The 18,126-nt window shown below is 41.8% G+C and overlaps 1 protein-coding gene across 1 annotated transcript in view; it reads left to right on the forward strand.

Annotated features, from left to right (window-relative positions):
- Positions 1 to 5,233: 5,233 nt before the first annotated feature.
- The window catches only part of MAN2B2 (mannosidase alpha class 2B member 2), a 30,038-nt gene continuing 17,145 nt past the window's right edge, over positions 5,234 to 18,126 (forward strand). Inside the window, exons 1-6 of the mRNA XM_082760250.1 lie at positions 5,234 to 5,389; positions 7,983 to 8,129; positions 11,973 to 12,078; positions 15,546 to 15,718; positions 16,575 to 16,690; positions 17,686 to 17,863. Of these exons, the coding sequence (XP_082616376.1) occupies positions 5,273 to 5,389; positions 7,983 to 8,129; positions 11,973 to 12,078; positions 15,546 to 15,718; positions 16,575 to 16,690; positions 17,686 to 17,863 (837 nt within the window). The 5' untranslated portion in view covers positions 5,234 to 5,272. The remainder of the gene's footprint in view (positions 5,390 to 7,982; positions 8,130 to 11,972; positions 12,079 to 15,545; positions 15,719 to 16,574; positions 16,691 to 17,685; positions 17,864 to 18,126) is intronic.

Genomic DNA, 18,126 nt, shown 5'->3' on the forward strand with positions numbered 1-18,126 from the left:
GATTCTGTGGTTTGTGTGACCAAATTATGGTGTTTCTGCCTGTTGCTTGTTCTCTGAAATTCATGTATTTCCTGGCTGAGTAAGGAAGAGAAAGCATTTAAGATTTTCATTTAAGTCATGGAGTAAATTTGGGCATCCATAAATTGCCAGTGTTAAAGAAATCTGAAAAAAACTGAAGTTAGGGTTAGCAAACCAATTTAAAAAATTGTGGTTGATTCTGTCATGTGGCAAAAGGCAGCCCAATAAATCAAAGGAATACAACACCTGTTTAGAAGCAAACATTATACTCTCAAAGCAGTGCTGAAACACTGATATTTACCCAGACGAGTAAGGTTAAGAAGCATATCCCACTCACTCAAATCTTTAAATAAAATTAAATGCCAACCTAAAGCTTGTTTTCAACATTCTATGATGCCTGAGAAATGCTGTCACTCACTCATTACACTCCCTCACATGGATGTAATTTCCACCCCCACCTACTGTCATCACATCTGGTTTGGCATGCAGTTTCAGACAAAAAAAAAATATATAACCTAGGCACCAAATCACAACATATTTTGAGAAATATTTCAGTATACGTGTGCGTAATTATAGACAGCATTAAGTACATCTTCAAATATAAACCATCATCAAATCTTTTTGGGAAAAAAAATAGCCTAAAGCCCTAATAGAACTGTAGCTTACTAGTAGTACACTTATTAGTAGTTCACTAAATAGCAAAACACAAAACAACCCAAAACTTTGCATCCCACAGAATCACAGTTAGCATGGCTGAAGATGACCTCAAACCATTAGTCTATCTACCAGCCCCACAGCAAGAGCTGCAGCTTTATCACCTCAACCAATGTTTGTGAAATAGACTTTAAATATCTGAAGTGAGTGAGATTTTGCTGTCTACCCACCCCACCTATTCCAGTGTTTCATCACTGGAAAGTTTTTCCTAACCTGACCCCAATCTATTACAGCCTTTCACTTTCCTCCCTACTAAAAAGCTATTTAGTTTAGCTTGAACTTGTAATGCTCATTTACGCCCTTTCAAACCATAAGGCACTCCCCTCAGAAGCACATGGTAACAACAAACAAAAAAACTTTGAGACAAGGTCCTGGCTCCACTTAACTCACTGGAAACAAAACCAGCGGAGACACTGAAATATGCTCTCTGGCATTTGCAACACTACATATAGGACATACTAGAAACTACAGGTTGACACTTAAGTTTGAAGCACACTGGATATTCAAAACCACACATGGTTCAGTCCCAGAGGGGAAGGGTTTTTGCCCTGGCACTCAAAGGCTGCTCCTTCTGTTTTCACAGAATATTCAAAAAGAAAACTTTCCAGGTTACCTCTTCAAAGTCAAGAAAACAAAAAGAAGGCAAGAAAACTTTCCACGTGTACTACACAGCCTCACTCGCACCAGCAGCTGCCATCATCAAGGCAAAGAAGCCTGATGCCACCTAGGCCATGAGCGACAAACCTCATCATCTCCCAGCAGAAGACAACCAGCATGGACACTTTACACGAGGCTGGGGCACACAAACCTCCAGCGGCCCCACTGCAATCCCCTCCTGCTCTGACAGCATCTCCACCACCCAAAGCCATCCCTGCTGGCTGCAATGTTGTGCCATGGCCAGCCTCGAGCCTGCCAGCCACCCACAGGTGACGGGACATGATGGTGGCCACAGGGTTGAACCGCAGCACCCCGCACTCACCTTCTGAGACCTCAAACTCGGCTGCTCCATTGAGCTGGTAGAGGCACCAGTCAACCGCGCTGTTGTCGCCTGGGGGGCCGCCAACTGTAAGAGAAGGAAGAGGATCAAAGGCATGGTCAGGCTGGTGCACCCAGCACCCACAAGGAAGAGAGAATGGGGCCATGGGGAGAAGGTTGAGGAAGGAACAAGAGGCAGTGGGGTGGAGGAGAGAGGACAAGCCGCAGCAGTGGGGAAGAGGGCAAGGAGAGATGGAGAGGGCAGAGAAGGGAACAGAGAGATGAGAGGGGGCTACAGCGAGGCGGGAGGAGGGGGAACATTAACGAAATACCCTGCTTTTGGGACATGTGTGCCGCCCTGCGGAAGGTGCCCAGTGCTCTGAACTGTTATTTTGCTTTGCTCCCAGCGCCGGTAGCTAGCTCGGGGCGCCTCCTCCTCCTCCTCCTCCCAGCGGAGCGGGCGGCGCAGGCAGCCGGCGCTGCCTCGGGGCGCTGAGGGAGCCGGGGGAGGGAGGACGGGCGGCGGGGAAGGCTCCGCCCGGAGCTCCGGGGGAAGGCGGCGCAGCCTCGCCAGGACCCGCCGCGGCCCCAACAGGTGCCAGAGGGCCCGGCTGGTCTGTGGGGAGCCCCCCTCAGCACGGCCGGCTGCTGTGCTGCCGCCCGCCCGCCTTCCTTCATCCCTCCTCTGCGCTCCCCTTTCAGCCTCAGTCCCCGAGTTCCCCTTCAGGGCGTCCCGCCGTGCCACGCTTCACTTCACTTCACTTCGCTTCTTACCTGCCTTGGGCTGTGCAGCCTGTCAGGGATGGAGGCTGCACATGCCAGCTGATTTCTCAGGTTTTACGCACGCTAAAATCACTGCGAGGCTCGAGAGCGTTTCTCATCTTCGGGACCAAGGATCCGCAGGCTGTCTTCACAGCATGCATGAAAGGTAACTAAGAAAGCAAACCTTTCATCAAGTAAAGCAAAGTGCTCTGTGGAGTGACGCTTGCCTTGGCTGGAAATTTGTTAGGGGAGCAGAAAATTTTAAAGTGCTGAAACAGTCAGTTATAGCAAGCATACTTTATAAACGTCTTTATTCTCACAGACATCCACCCTAAAAACACCACAGGAGGGAAATCTAAAGGTATGTTAATTGTTTTGTACACCAGGTGGCTTTCTTGGCATTTTGTTTAACACAAAGATTGTGACTTTTTAGCTTACAGCTGGCAGCACTGTGCCTAGATCTGTCTTTTTGAGGCGACAATGTCAGAGGCCCACATATACCATAGCTCATGTCAAAAAAAAAAAAACAAGCAAGCACACTTTGTACGGGCAAATGAGAAAAGCTTAAGAAACAGTACAGGAAGGCCATAATCAAGCCATGGTAAGAGATTAGGAGCACTAGAGAAGAAAACATCAATATAGGCAGCTCTCATGGCCCAATTACACTGGATCCTCCATTATTTTTGCCATAAATTCAATGTGATATGCCAACCTTCATTCTGTTTTGTAGCACATGAAGACCCTCCTGATGCCTTTAGATTTGTGTGTGCTTTCATAAACTGTAGGTAGTTTGATCTGATTTTTACTAATGTAAGTATTCTGTTCAAACAGGTATGTTCTTCTCTACTCTGTACAAGACGGGGTAATACTGTGACCTGTGTGAAAGAGTGAGGACAATTACATGTTCTGATGGAAATAGGTTTAAAATGGGAGTAACAGTCTGCAAACATTCTCAGCTACTTTAGCAGCAGAGCAAAATGCCAACGCTTAAGCTTTCCTGGGAACTTCACCTAAATTACAAGACCATAATGCCTTCTGAGGTAAAGGAACATCACTTCATTTAGACTGTGTATATATATTTATCTCTAAGCCATATGTTTGCTGGATGTGTGCTCGCTTTCTTGGAACTGAAAAGATTTAAGCTGATGATTTGGGGAAAAACAGATATCACAGAGCTGTATTAAAGCTTCATCCAGCTGCTTAAAGATACTAACTCTCTCATTAAAGTACCTACAGACCTTGATTGCTCTCCACGAAGTATTAAGTAAAAATAACCTTAACATCCCAGTACAAGCCTCTTCTTTTTGGAGAAAATTATAGTTTCCCATATTAATAAGCAAACAAGGGCCCAGCTGTAGGAGAATTCATTCATATTAGCCATATTTTTATAAAACATAGTGATTTTATGCTCTTCAGCATTACTGAATTACATACTGTTTTTCGTTATGGACTTTCATTATGGACTTCATTATGGACTTCAAAAATTTACTCACTTTGTATGTTAAAAAAAATCAGCTTGGCATGTAAGGCAGTATGTTATATATTTCTGTTTCTTTCTAAAATGGTAGGATAGATACAGATCTTACTTAGAGTGTGATCTGTTTCTATATGTACCTTAAATATTGAGATGGGTTAACGTGCACTCAAGGGATAGGAAGTTCAGCATGAATTTGTCTTTTATCAGTGCAAGTCTGTAGAGGAATACTGTAAAACTATTTGTGATGGTTTTATCACAAATAGAGATGTGACTGCTTGAACTAAATCTAGTTAACCTATGAATTCTAAATCAACAGACAAACTTGAAGGTACGAGCAGATACTACTTTCAGCCGGCTACCTTTATTTTTGAATTGTTGGAAATGAGTTTGGTGTGATACTTTTTATCATTTCAGGATTGTAACATTGTTAAAAGCACATAATTTACTCAAACTTGAATTTAAGCTGGGTAGCCAGAAGTATACTACCGTGTACTTCAAAGAGTGAATCAACAAAATAACTATTTGGGCTTTTAATATAGTATTATATTGGACAGAAACAGGAACTGCAGACCAAATTTCTGGGGAGACTGGGCTGCCTTACCTATATAACATTTTTTAAATTATGGACGTTGTCCCTTTTCACAAGGGTTATCAGCAGACCTAGGAGTATGACTGTTTTAGTTTCAGCACAGCAGCCAGCGCTCACTAACGGTAAGAAAGCAAGTGAGAAAACCAATTTAAATGGGATCAGAAGGTCAACCCCATAAAATAAAATTTAATCTTGCTACAACTTCAAAACACAAAGACAATAATCCGTATTGCAGTACCAGGCCCAGAAGTAAAGAATTCCATTCCAAATAGAATTTCCACCAAAAGAAATCACTGGGATTTCGAGTCGGCCAGGATGAAGAACTGAACACCTCCCTGAGCAATATGGTTTTATAGAAAGAAAAAATAAATAAATAAAACAGCTCCAGGAGCAGCACTAACAGCTACCTCCCGGGGGTCCGTGGTTTTCACGGGGTCCTGCACCCTGCTGCAAGGACCCCACGTACCAGCAGCACCTCGGGGCTGCCAGCCACCCCCTGGGCCCAATTCCCCTCCTCATATCCTCCGATTTAACCAAAAAGTGCTTTAAAGGAAAAAAAAAAGAAAAAAAAAAAAAAAAAAGCAGCGCCTTCTGGCGAGCAGGCCCGCGGCTCCCGCTCCCTCAAGATGGTGGAGGCCCGGCCGGGAGGCGGCGCCGGAGCGGGGGGCGGCCGGGGGCGGGACGCGGCTAGGAAAACCCCGGCTTCGGCCCCGGCCCTGGCCGGCTGTGGAGCAGCCATGGGGCCCCTGCTGCTCCTCTTCAGCCTCATCCTGCCGGCTGCTGGCCGCGGGCAGCTGCGGGCCTTCGTGGTCGCCCACAGCCACATGGACGTCGGCTGGGTTTACACGGTGCAGGTGGGGCCCGCTGAGGAGGGAGGGAGGCAGGCAGGCAGGCCGGGGAGGGGGGGCGGCGGGGCTGAGCCTCCCTGCTTTTCCTCGGCCCGGTGCTGCGTTAAAAAATAAGAAAAGATAAGGCGTAAATCGCTCCGGTCTGTCCCGCAGTGCGGCTGGTCGCCCGGTTTTGTGGGATCACCTTGACGGGGGAAGGCAGGGCTGGCTTAGGGGCTGCGGGCGTCGCTTGGGGTTTCCTGCTGCCAGCGTTCAGTGGGATGCTCGCGGTGGGTTTTGGTGCTGTTTTTAAAAAGGAAAACTTTCCAGCTGTCAAAGGGTGCTTTAGCTGCTTGGCAGGCTTTGTTGGGCTTTCAGAGTATCCTCTTACTAAGCCAAAAACTGAAGGAAGTTCTCAGTCCTCAGAGACACCCTACTGGCCAAGCCAGAGTCGGTGCCTAGGGCCATGGAAGTGTGGCAGCAAAATTTCTGCTCAGTGAGTGAGTTGCAGAGCAAAAATAAATCAGGTGGGGTATTCATGCCCTTTGTATTTGTTAGTCTAAATCCTGCATCCTTTTTTTTTCATTACAATGAATTTCTTTAGATGATGCGGAAGATGCTGCAGATACTCTATTTGCTAGAGCGATACAACATCGTGTGCTTAAGAATAACTATAATAAAAAAGATAATGTCTTACCAAGAAAAAAATTACTGTTGCTTGCAAGTAGCCTGGCTTGTAAGAACAACAATTTTCAATTCCAACCCAGACCATTGGGCTTTATAAACTTTGCAGGAGTTCTGGTGTAGCTGAAGTTTGTGTCATGATGTGGACTGGCTCGCTTTAATCTCCAAAATACATCAAGAAAATATTTTCAATAGGTTACCACACAGAATAAGTTAGTAGTGTATCATGTTTGAGGAGTCCTTGATCAACTCTTAAAATATATTGTACTCCACTGAACTATTCAGAATTAAAATTGAGCACGATGTTGTAATCCTTGTAAATATACTTGGATTTTAGGTTATATTGTTTGCAGCCAATTGTGAGACAAATGAAAGCTTAGCAGGCATTTGAGCATGTCACTATTGAGTAATAGTAAAATCTGAAGGCTATTCCCTTAGTTAAAATTTCACTTTGTGTAACAATAAGTGTCTAATCATAATCTTGATTATAAAAAGTCCTTTAAAAATGATTGAAAAGTAATTGAACAAGCAATTATTTAGATAAGCTCAGAAGTATTTTAAGCCATTCCTCCTACACTGAAAATTTTTTGCTTTTCTAGCGGCAGTTAGCAAAGATAGCTGGATTTCAGTTGTGGAAAGCAAGGGGATAGGAAAAGTTAGTTTCTGATTTGGCTCACATCATCCTGTTCTTACTTCAGAGCGTGCTTTTCTTTCTTACAGGAAAATTGCCCAAATGGATTCATATGTTATGTATCATGCCCAGTAGTTGTAGTTGGATGAGGGATCTGTTGATCAGTTTCAGGTGCATGTTTGTGTTGTGGTGCTTATTTTCAAGAATGTATCCTTAGCTTCAAGTAGAAAAGCAATGTTGTTGATGTTAAAATAACTATGCTATTAGATACACACAGAAACTGTTGCAAGAAAGCACAGGCACTGCAGGAAATTCTGGGATCTCCGCTGTTGCCTTTAGGTGTTGTATATCACTTTGATGTTAAGTAAGGGGCGAAACACTGTATATGGCCAAGCAGAAGTTTTTCTGGCAAGGAAAAGTGTACCCAAGATATCATCATTTGCACAACTTTAAATGAATATTATGTTGTTTGTTTGATACCATATGATAGGATATAACTGCATGATGGGTCTCAGAATTACAGAATTGGAGGGGTTGGAAGGGACCTCAAGAACCCCCTTATTTGATGAATATAGCTCCTATATTTGCATTCCAATAAAATCCATAGGCCTTCTGGAATCGAAGTTGCTTTAGGAGCAGGAGACACAGGGAGTAGATGCTCTGATTCTCACGCTGGATGATTCTATGTCAACAGTCAGATTTGTTCTGAGTCCTTTGCCTCTGTACTAAATCATCAAGCAGAGTGGATTTATTTTTCATGACTAAAACTTCTAGGGTCATAGTAGAATAATTTACAGTTTAAGTATAACTGTATTATACCAGTAACACACACCCACAGCACAGTCATACTCACTCTACAAAAACAATTCTGATAATTCAGGATGCCAGCAGTAGAGCAGAAATGGAAGGGTAAAGCAGACGTGTGGATTTCTTTCCGACTACATTGGTGGAAAGGCTTACCATGCCTGGTACTGATGGTGGGTGGAAGGAAGCAGTGAGGGATAGGGTGAGCTGTTCCCAGTAGATCAAAAAGAAAACTTTTATTGATGTCTGCTGATCTTGTGGGAAGCTACAGCATGATCTGGTCAGGTCCTCAATCAGAGAATGGTTTTTGGAACCAAAGGCACACAGGGTGTATACAACCAGAGAGACCTCAGCCTTTCTGAGAGTACAAAAGAAGTTTGCAACAAACTTGACATTTTCATCTCTTTCATATTGAGCCCCATGAGTGTTCAAAACAGCCCCTTCAATGTAGGCCAAGCACCACTTTCCAAAATGCAGTTTCCTTTCTGTGTTATTTTGCAGGAGAGTATGCATGCTTATGCAGCAAACGTCTACACATCTGTTGTAGAAGAGCTAATGAAAGGAAAGCAACGCAAATTTATTGCTGTGGAGCAGGAATTCTTTCGACTCTGGTGGGATGCAGTAGCCACGGATAAACACAAGCAGCAGGTAAGTTGTACTAGAGCCAAATGTACTGCTAACAAGGAATCCATGCTTTTTTTGGAGGGCAAGGAGGGGGCAAAGTATTTCAACATTTGCTTTTTATCCATATCTTCTGCAATCTGTCTGGGAATCTAGCACTTCTTATGAAAGGACTTTACCTCTAAAGGTAGTTTCAAGAGGTTAGAACCCCAGATATAGATCAGAGCGGTAGGAGGTAGTAACCTTTGCACTAAGACTCTTTACACTTTGCAATTCTTGTTTCATCAGTGACTTTTTTTATTTGGGGGCATGCTAGTGTAAGATCTGGGTGATTCTGAAAGAGGTTGCACCAATATCTGTCAAGCATCTGAAGCTTACAAACTGGTAATGCTGCTCACAGGAAGGAACTTCTTTCTTTCCAGTTAAGTGTTGCTCAAAAAAAAGGTTTCTAAACAAGGCTAGTGCAGCAAAAAGAAAAATGTAGGATTCAACAACAATAGCTGTTTCTTGGGTTTGTTTATTTATGAACTGTGATCCTTTTCAGTCTTAAGAGTTTTAACTCAAGGATTTATTTTTTTTTCCTAGTAAGGACATATTGAAGTTATGTTTATTATTTCTTTCTTATGCCAGAGGAAAGAAGCATGCTGAAATCAAAGACTGGGCTGGTAGCCCACTGCAATGCGTGACGTTTAAACTTCAGACCCTAACACTAGTGGATACGCAGGTGCAGCTCCCCATAGGTACTTCTGCTGAACTCCAGGCAATGACAACATATTACTTGCAGTACACTAAATTTACACATGGAGTACATTAAATTTCATCAAACATGTGGTTTGATTTTTGGCTGGTCCTGTGAAGAGCCAGGAGTTGGACTCGATGATCCTTGTGGGTCCCTTCAAACTCAGAATAGTCAGTGGTTCTATGAAAGTGCTACATGCATAAAGTGTCATATGAAAAAGTCAACTCCGGTCTGTTTTTTGTTTAAACCTAGTCCTTCACTAAATTCTGAATTGTCTGTAATGTTTCATATTTAAATAATAGGTTGCTACCTGTGTGCGGCTGACCTTTGTAAATAGGTTTTGCTGTGGTGGCAGTGCTTTGCCCGTACCTGCCCCTTGCAGCACAGATCTCTTCTCTATTCTTAATTAGAAAATTGCATTGCAAATCCAGGGTGGAGAAATTAAAGAAAATAGCATAGGAACTGCTTCGTGTAGGACAGGAGAGTACTCTTTCTAATGGACGTTGTTCTTATTTGAAGGATGTTGTGTGGCAGTAAGCCAAGCTGTAAGGAAAAGGCCTATAATTCCCTGTAGTTCCCTTTCTGTGATATCTAAAAGAGTAAATGTTTAGCATGTTTGACCTCAGCAGCACAAAACTAGTACTTAGGATTCAGCCCTTAATTTTCTTGTCTAGATTCTTGTGGCTTTTCTGCATTTTAGTCAGTTCTGTATTAACTTTTCAAGAAACTATTATAAAAGTAAAATAATTAAAAGCAAATTTCTGTGAAACCTGTTTGTCAAACATTGAATCTCTAGAAGCTACGAAGCTTGTTGATAAGTGATGTGTTTTTCACATTAGCAAGTTGCAAATATTGGGCCTTGAAATTAACTCTGTGGTTATTGTCCTGCTTTTTCCACTTGAACTCTAGCATTAACTGTTTTCTGTGGTACAGCCCACAGGTTTTAATTTAGTATTTTGCTTGAAATACAGGATTTAATTCTGGTTTCTTTTGGAAAATCTGCTTTGGATTAGTAGTATCAGCATTAAAAATTAGTAAAAACCACAGCCTGAGCACTGAGGCTGGTTTTACAGTTCAGACAAGAGCATATATAGGAGTGAAGTGGGCTGCAGCAGTACACAGCCAGATGTGAACCTCTTAGTTCTCTGTGCATGTTGTTCCCACATGATGTCTGGGTGTTTTAACTAAGGGGAAGAAAAGATATGTAGCCACTTGTAGCTGGGATGTACGAATGGGTTGATGTAAGGGTAGTACGAGTTGTCCCAAGGTCTATGGATATGTCCTACTGCTGTAACAGCCTGCTGCTTGAAGAACTGTTGTGTCTCTTTCCTAGGTTCCTATTGCCTTTTTCCAACTCAGGTCAGTGCAAGGGCATGTCCTTACAGATTTCTCTGGTTTCTGGGGTTGGATATCATTTAAATTACTTGAATTGTTGTTATTTTCAGTATTTTCAACCTCACTGTGATTCCATGAAACTTAAAGTTTCCATGGCCTAAAGTCTGGTTCAAAGGTATCCTTTTTGGACATCCATCCACATGGGGAATAATAGCTACAGATGCTTTTCATGTAGGCCAGGACCAGTTCTGTGCTGACACCAGATATCAGTTATCTGGTCTCCCAGCATGCTAATCAGTCACCACAGTCAGCTGGAACTAATTTATGAATGCTGAGCCCTGAAGCATTTTCACAACATTGTGAATGAGAGAAATGATTATAATCAAAATTGACAATCTGGCATCCTATCTGAGCAGACACAGGGGCATTCACTGAAGGTTCCTGGGGAAATAAGCATAATAGGTCTGGAACTAGCATCCTGCATGACAGATTTAAAAAGAAAAAAATAATTAAAAAAAACTGGTGAGGAATAAAATATGTATTTAGAATTTCTGCTGGAAGTTTGAGGCATGTATCTTTGAAGTTTGAGGTAGCAAAGTAACTATGATAAAAGCAGAAGCCCCTAAGACTTTTAGAAAGGGGCACAGATTATTACCCCTTTCCTACACACCCACATCCAGCAAGTTTGCTAACAGCTGCATTTAGTGGCATGCTTGCTGTTTCTGGTGGTTGAAGTTAAATAAAATCTTATACAGGTCATAATATGTTGTCAGGTTTTAAACTAGGAAAAAGAATAGTAAAGAAGGTCAGCAGCATGTTTAATCATATGGGCAAACCCACTACATGTGAAATATCTATTTATTGATAAAACATAGGAAGAGAAGCTTTCCCAAGAAAAAAAAAATCTGGAAACTTTCCCTTTATTTTATTCTAGGAAGAGTTGCCATCCTTCAGGGTTTTTTTGTTGGTTTCTTTTTTTCAATTGGCTGTTGGTTTTTTTTGTTTGTTTTGTTTTCTGGGGGGGACACACTTCTTATTTGTTTTTTGTTTGTTTGAAACTAGTGTTTGTAGTTCAGAGTTATTTGAAATAACCTTGATTGTACTCCTATGTCCAACCTCTGAAGGCAAGGTCGATGCTTACAGTATTGAAGAGATGTGAGCATAGCCACAGCACTCTGCCTTCTTCCTGGATCCCACCAGGTTTGGTCTCCAATCTGTTACTGAGGTCAGGGACTAGAGGAAGCCCCAGGAGCCTGGCCATCGCTGCTTGCATGGAGTTGCACATTGGTTGCTCATCCGGCTTCCTAATGCTGTTTCAAAGCCAGGATGCAGCAGGAGGAAGACTTTGAGAGAAGCAAGAGCATCTTTTTTCTTAATCCTCCAGCTCTAGCTGCCTTGAGGCAGGATTCTAGGCTGATGCAAGTGTGTAGGGACAAGAGTGATGCTTAGATAGTATCAAATCATAATGAGGAATACTTAATCATGATCAAAATCTCTACTGATGAGTACCAGGTCAGTGTGGAGGTACATCTTCCATGCCTATTACCTGGTTTCAGTGTAAGCTGGGTGAATTGGTACACTGTGCAGCGTATTTGTTTGCTTCCCTTCCCATCACCCTGCCCTTCTCTTTTTGGTAGCACTCAATACAGACAGCATGTTATCCCACTTTTGTCATGGATGCCTTCTTGACAAGTGTTGTGTCTGGGTAATAAGCTGTGATCTGAAATGAATTTGCAGCCTTTTTGGATAAGACTGAGATGAAATTTATGTCCCATGTCTTAATTTCTATATCATAGGTCCATCAGTTGCTTCAGGAGGGACAACTGGAATTTGTCATTGGAGGGCAAGTGATGCACGATGAAGCTGTGACACTAATTGATGATCAGATTTTACAGCTGTCAGGTATGTGTATTTGCATTTAGCTTTTGTTTATCGTTGTGATGGCCTTGGGGGTGGTTGCTTTTTCGTTTCTCCACCCCAATTTTGCTATTATTTTTTTTTCTATTCTTTAGGAACTGATTAAAATATTTCTTTTTATTTGCTGATGGGTCATCTGTATAAAAAAATCCTTGCATTTAGAAGAAAAAAGAACTACTGGCTTGTAGTTAAGTCTATGTCAACTATAAACTCTTTTGAAACAGAGGCCTTTTTAGTTTGTGTCTGAGAGCTTAAGTTCCTGCAGAGATAGTTATGGTGAAACTGAGGGTTTGAGAAACTCTGGAAGAAAATACCTGATAACGATTCGGAGTGTGAGGGGGTTGTATTGCTTAGGCAAAGTCTTCTGCAGAACATGGACCACAGAATATCAACAAGGTCATCTTAACTTAGCTGAAAATCTTGCTTGATGAAGAAATCCCTCATTATAATCATTAACTAAAGACTCTGCTAGAAATTGACACGTATTTCCAAGAGATGCACTATCTCCCATTTAGATTTTCTAGCATCTGCTTCCAGCTATTTGTATGTTATGTCTCTCCATCAGATAGTATAAAGGGTCTTTTAGTATTTTGGCTTATCTCCGTTTTGTTAAAGAAGAAAAAAATTAAAAGGAAACTTTATGCCACCATCATGCTGTAGATGTCTACAATATGTCATGAGGGAATGGTGTGGTTTTGGAGGGTAAAATGATATATTAGCACCAGCTGTCCATCGTGGCTGATACAAACCCTGCCTGTTTCAGAGCTATACTCTGGGCAGCTTTTTACAGGAGAGTAATGCAGTTCAAACAGCAGCATTTCCATTTGCTGAACCTGACTGCACACTAACACTGGCAGTGTTCCCTGCTTGTCAGTGTTTATCAGGAGCACAAGGAGAGCAGCTGAGTTGCTTCTCAGTGAGTCACTGCGTCGCACTCTGGCCACAAGGAGGAGGGAGAATGAATATCTATTTTCAGCTGACTTCTGTATTTATAGGTGATTCTGAAGGCTTTGTACATCCAAGCCAGGATTTTTCCAAAGATAATATTTATATTGACTGTTGAGTCCATTTCTTAAACACTAATATAGCTTCTTATTTCATTGGAAATTCTTATTTCATTTCGGTGAATGGAGCCAAGTCCAGTTGGAGGCCAGTCACTAGTGGCGTCCCCCAGGGCTCGGTGCTGGGGCCGGTCCTCTTTAATATCTTCATCGATGATCTGGACGAGGGCATCGAGTGCACCCTCAGTAAGTTCGCAGATGACACCAAGTTAGGTGCGTGTGTCGATCTGCTTGAGGGTAGGAAAGCTCTGCAGGAGGATCTGGATAGGCTGGACCAATGGGCTGAGGTCAACTGCATGAAGTTTAACAAGGCCAAGTGCCGGGTCCTGCACCTGGGGCGCAATAACCCCAAGCAGAGCTACAGGCTGGGAGAGGAATGGTTGGAAAGCTGCCAGGCAGAGAAGGACCTGGGAGTGATGGTGGACAGTCGGCTGAATATGAGCCAGCAGTGTGCTCAGGTGGCCAAGAAGGCCAACGGCATCCTGGCTTGTATTAGGAACAGTGTGACCAGCAGGGCTAGGGAGGTGATCGTCCCCCTGTACTCAGCTCTGGTGAGGCCACACCTCGAGTACTGTGTTCAGTTTTGGGCCCCTCGCTACAAGAAGGACATCGAGGTGCTTGAGCGGGTGCAGAGAAGGGCGACGAGGCTGGTGAGGGGCCTGGAGAACAAGTCCTACGAGGAGCGGCTGAGGGAGCTGGGCTTGTTCAGCCTGGAGAAGAGGAGGCTCAGGGGCGACCTTATCGCTCTTTTTAGGTACCTCAAGGGAGGCTGTAGCGAGGTGGGGGTTGGCCTGTTCTCCCACGTGCCTGGTGACAGGACGAGGGGGAATGGGTTTAAGTTGAGCCAGGGGAGTTTTAGGCTAGATGTTAGGAAGAACTTCTTCACTGAAAGGGTTGTGAGGCATTGGAACAGGCTGCCCAGGGAAGTGGTGGAGTCACCATCCTTGGAAGTCTTCAAAAGACGTTTAGATGTAGAGCTTAGGGATATGGTTTAGTGGAGGGCTGTTAGCGTTAGGTTGGAGGTTGGACTCGATGACCTTGAGGTCTCTTCCAACCTAGAAAATTCTGTGATTCTGTGGAGTCTGTTGCACAAATCATTATTTCTAATCTAAAATTCCATTCTGTGTTTAAACCTAAATTTTGTTTAAAAGAAGATTAACTTGTAAATTTTAATTTAGCAAGAACAGAAATATTAATATATTTTAATATACCCATTCATTTTTCCTGAAAACTCTCAGCTCAGTTTACACTGTTAGGAGGACCTGCTAGCATGGTCTGAACTTTTGGGTAGACCTGTGCGGTGTCAAGAGTTGGACTTGATGATTCTTAAGGGTCCCTTCCAACTCAGGATATTCTATGATTCTATGATTCTAGCGAAAGGTGTATCCTTGCACTGTGTGATGAGTACACCTTGAAAAGAGAAAGCCAGTGCAGATATTTGGGGTCTACTTCTCCTATCTTCTCCTAGCTGTGTTTAGGAAGGGTCTAGCAAACTGTGTCGAAAGTGTGCTTCAGTGAGAAGAATTGAAATAAACTCAATCTTTGAGAAAGTTTTCACTAAAAAAGATATCAGTTGTGGAAAAGATGAAGTGAAAGGAGAATGCCTTGCAACCTCAGCTATTTGAGTGTGGTCTTTGGAATGGAAGTAATACAAAATGAGAAGTGGTTTTATGTTCAAGTAGTTATGTGCACAATTCCAGAAGTATAAAATTAACATCTGCTTTTCTCTCTCTTTTTTTTTTTTGACTATAAGAATCCTAGTGCAATATACTAAAGTTTATTCCTAAAAGCAACTGCTTATCTGGTTGGTATACTTCTATTTAAATGGTTTGTCTGAGTTGATTCTGTTGGTTGATCTTTCTGTTTTTTGTGGTTGTATTTATTAATTGAAACTCAATTTAATACTATATTAATAACATTAGTTGTAAATAACATCTAACAAGATTGCTGTTAACCTTTTGATTTTTTTCTATTTTTTATGATCTTCAGTCACATTCATGTTAGTTTTGTTCACTCGTTCGTTTGCCATTCACGCGAGACTGAAATTTCCTGAGACTTGTCTGATTTTTAGCAAACACAAACTCGGACTTCAACCCATTAGCCTTAACGTAATCTTTCTCTAAGTAGTTTCCCAGGCCTGTATCTAATCATAATTCCTGTTTGTCGTTCATCTTTTATGATGTTAATAAGTTATACTTGGCAGAGTAAAATAAATATTGCCAATGTGGAAGTTTCTGCTGTGAATCATTAAATTCCTGAAACTTTAGATGCTTTGGAAAACATCAACGAAGAGCTATCCTTTAAGTGCTTATCTGTAATACTACATGCATATTACATTGATAAGATGAACTTGTAGGAGTATTCCTAATGTAAACAAATTTTGCTTTGCAGAGGGCCATGGGTTTTTATATGAAACTTTTGGGATCAGGCCTCAGTTTTCTTGGCACGTTGATCCTTTTGGAGCTTCAGCTACAACACCAACTGTTTTTGCTCTGGCTGGTTTTAATGCTCATCTTATCTCTCGAATTGACTATGATCTGAAGGCTGACATGCAGAAAAACAAGGTAAAAAATACCCAAGGACTGAAATTCATGTCCTTATAATAATGTAAACTATTACAATAAGAAAGGCATAACAGATTTGTGCAAGAAAATGTAGGTATTTTTCTAAAAGTAACATGCCAATTGCATGTTGGTAATATTAAGATACATTGTGTCTGTCAGTAATGTCTTTGGCTTCTGGTCAAGAACTAAATGTAGTCTAGACTGAAAAAGACACAAAATATGGGCAGGTGGGCAAAGAATAAGCGGGCCTGGAATCAGGACTGTTAGAATTGGAGGCTTTTAGAATGGGTTTCAATTCTGCCTCAGAAAACCTTAGATATCTTGTTTTTATGAACAGCTTTAAAGTGTAGTGTGTGTTTGGGGCTGGTGGCTGTCATGTTTGGAACATTTATTTGTGACTGTATAAGTGATAATAGTCAGATGCAGCTAAACATTATTTTGCTGCATTTGATTTCTATTTCAAGTTCTGCCTTCTCTAGCGTAAAGTTTATTTGCAGATGCAGTAAAGATTTTTATTTTCATAACACAATGTTGGATCCTGGTTTGTATGCCTTAAATTATGTGCTAATAAAGGGATTTCACTGGTATGAGTTGGGCATTAGGCAAAAATTTTATGAATGTTGCATGAAACTCAAGCGTCCCTGAAGAAAACAGGATTCCTGTTGAATCCAATGAAGCCAGGACCTACCACCCTAAGCTCGCAGTGTATCGTGATTCTTCCTTTCTACTTCTATGAGCTTCTGATAATCTTTTCCCATCTAAATGTTTTCAGGTAGCTGACAGTCTGGAGGCTTCCAAAATAGTACTTTTGTGCTTGTCATTGGGGTAATGGTTTCTTATTCTTCTTGTTTTCCAGAGACTTCAGTTCGTATGGCAGGGCTCTCCTTCTTTATCTGAAAGTCAGCAGATCTTCACCCATGTCATGGATCAGTACAGCTACTGTACCCCATCACAACTACCTTTTTCAAACAGGTCTGAAGATTTCTGAAATAGGCAGAAATATTGATTGCTTCTGAGAGTTTATATGGTCAGAGCTTAAGCGCTTTCTTTGCCTGTTTTCTTTCAATAGTATTCTTCTGCGTTGCTTCACAGATGTGCGGTAGGTCAAGGACGTGTCTAGACTCTGTAGATCTGAATCAGGGTTATTAAGCACCCTTCCACTACCTACCATAATACGTAAAGTTTGTTCATTACCTAACAATTGAATCCTCAGAAGTGACACTTTCTACTGACAGGCATTAGAAATGCTTCAAAATATTCTCAGACTTTAATATTTTCTACCACCAGGAGGCTTAGAACATGGGTATAACTTTCATCTACATATATATTGTGTCAGTTCCTATCAAAAAATGAATAAAAATGTGAAACAAATCAGTTACTATAAACAGAAAATATCCAAAGCAGGACTGGGATTTTTGTTTCTCTGCCTGAAAAGTTGAGATTTAAAAACTCCAGGAAGCTCAGCAGGGACTTGGCTATTGCTAATTGATTGTCTATGGGAGATTTTCAGCATTATATTGGGCTGAGATTGTGTACATCATCAGTGTATAAACTGAAGAGGCTCAGATTTTCCATTTACTATGTGCAAAAACTCTGAGAGCTGTGAACTAAAAACTTTATTTCTTTCTCTGTCTTATCCAGTAATCCACACCATGTAAACAAAGTCTACTTGGGGTGGCATCTTCATTGTTACAGAGCTTGCTGGTTTCTTCTGTGATTTCTTTGTTCTGTGCCAGTAAGCAGCAGGGACTTAGGAAGATGAATGGTGCAAAAATAAAATGGACAGCCTTCCCCCTACCAGACTGCCAAATGAACACTAAAACATGAACATTGGCAATGAATAGAAACTGAATTTCTTCCTTTTATTTCCTGTGTGTCTGCATTTTATCCCAGCACCTTTCAATGTGTTTCTCCCAGTTAGTTGAATAAATCCTGTTTATAGCCTATTGCTTTCTTTTTCTACTTAGATCAGGGTTTTATTGGAATGGATTTGCAGTATTCCCAGATCCACCAAAAGACGGTGTTTATCCAAACATGAGTCTCCCTGTTACAGATACCAACATCCACCCTTATGCACAGGCCATGGTGGCAAACATTAAGGAGAGAGCGGCCTGGTTCCGAACAAGTGATGTTTTGTGGCCATGGGTAAGTGTATCATCATCCGTGTTTGCTCAAGAAATGCCAAGTACACCTGCAGAATGACCAGTAGGTAGTTGCTTCTTTGCTACACTGCCCAAATGAAAGTTTAAACCACATGACTGTAAAGTATTTTTCTAATAAGTGGGGCCTACATGTCTGACTAGTGAATATTTTTTGAAAACTGGAGCTTTCTCGTACAGTCTGCCAATTGTCTAGCAAGTCTTCCACCCTATATATAGAAAGAGATGTAACAGAATTGTAAAGATATC

Source organism: Aythya marila, assembly GCF_965140915.1.
Source record: "Aythya marila genome assembly, chromosome: 4".
In the NCBI taxonomy this organism is placed as follows: Eukaryota; Metazoa; Chordata; class Aves; order Anseriformes; family Anatidae; genus Aythya; species Aythya marila.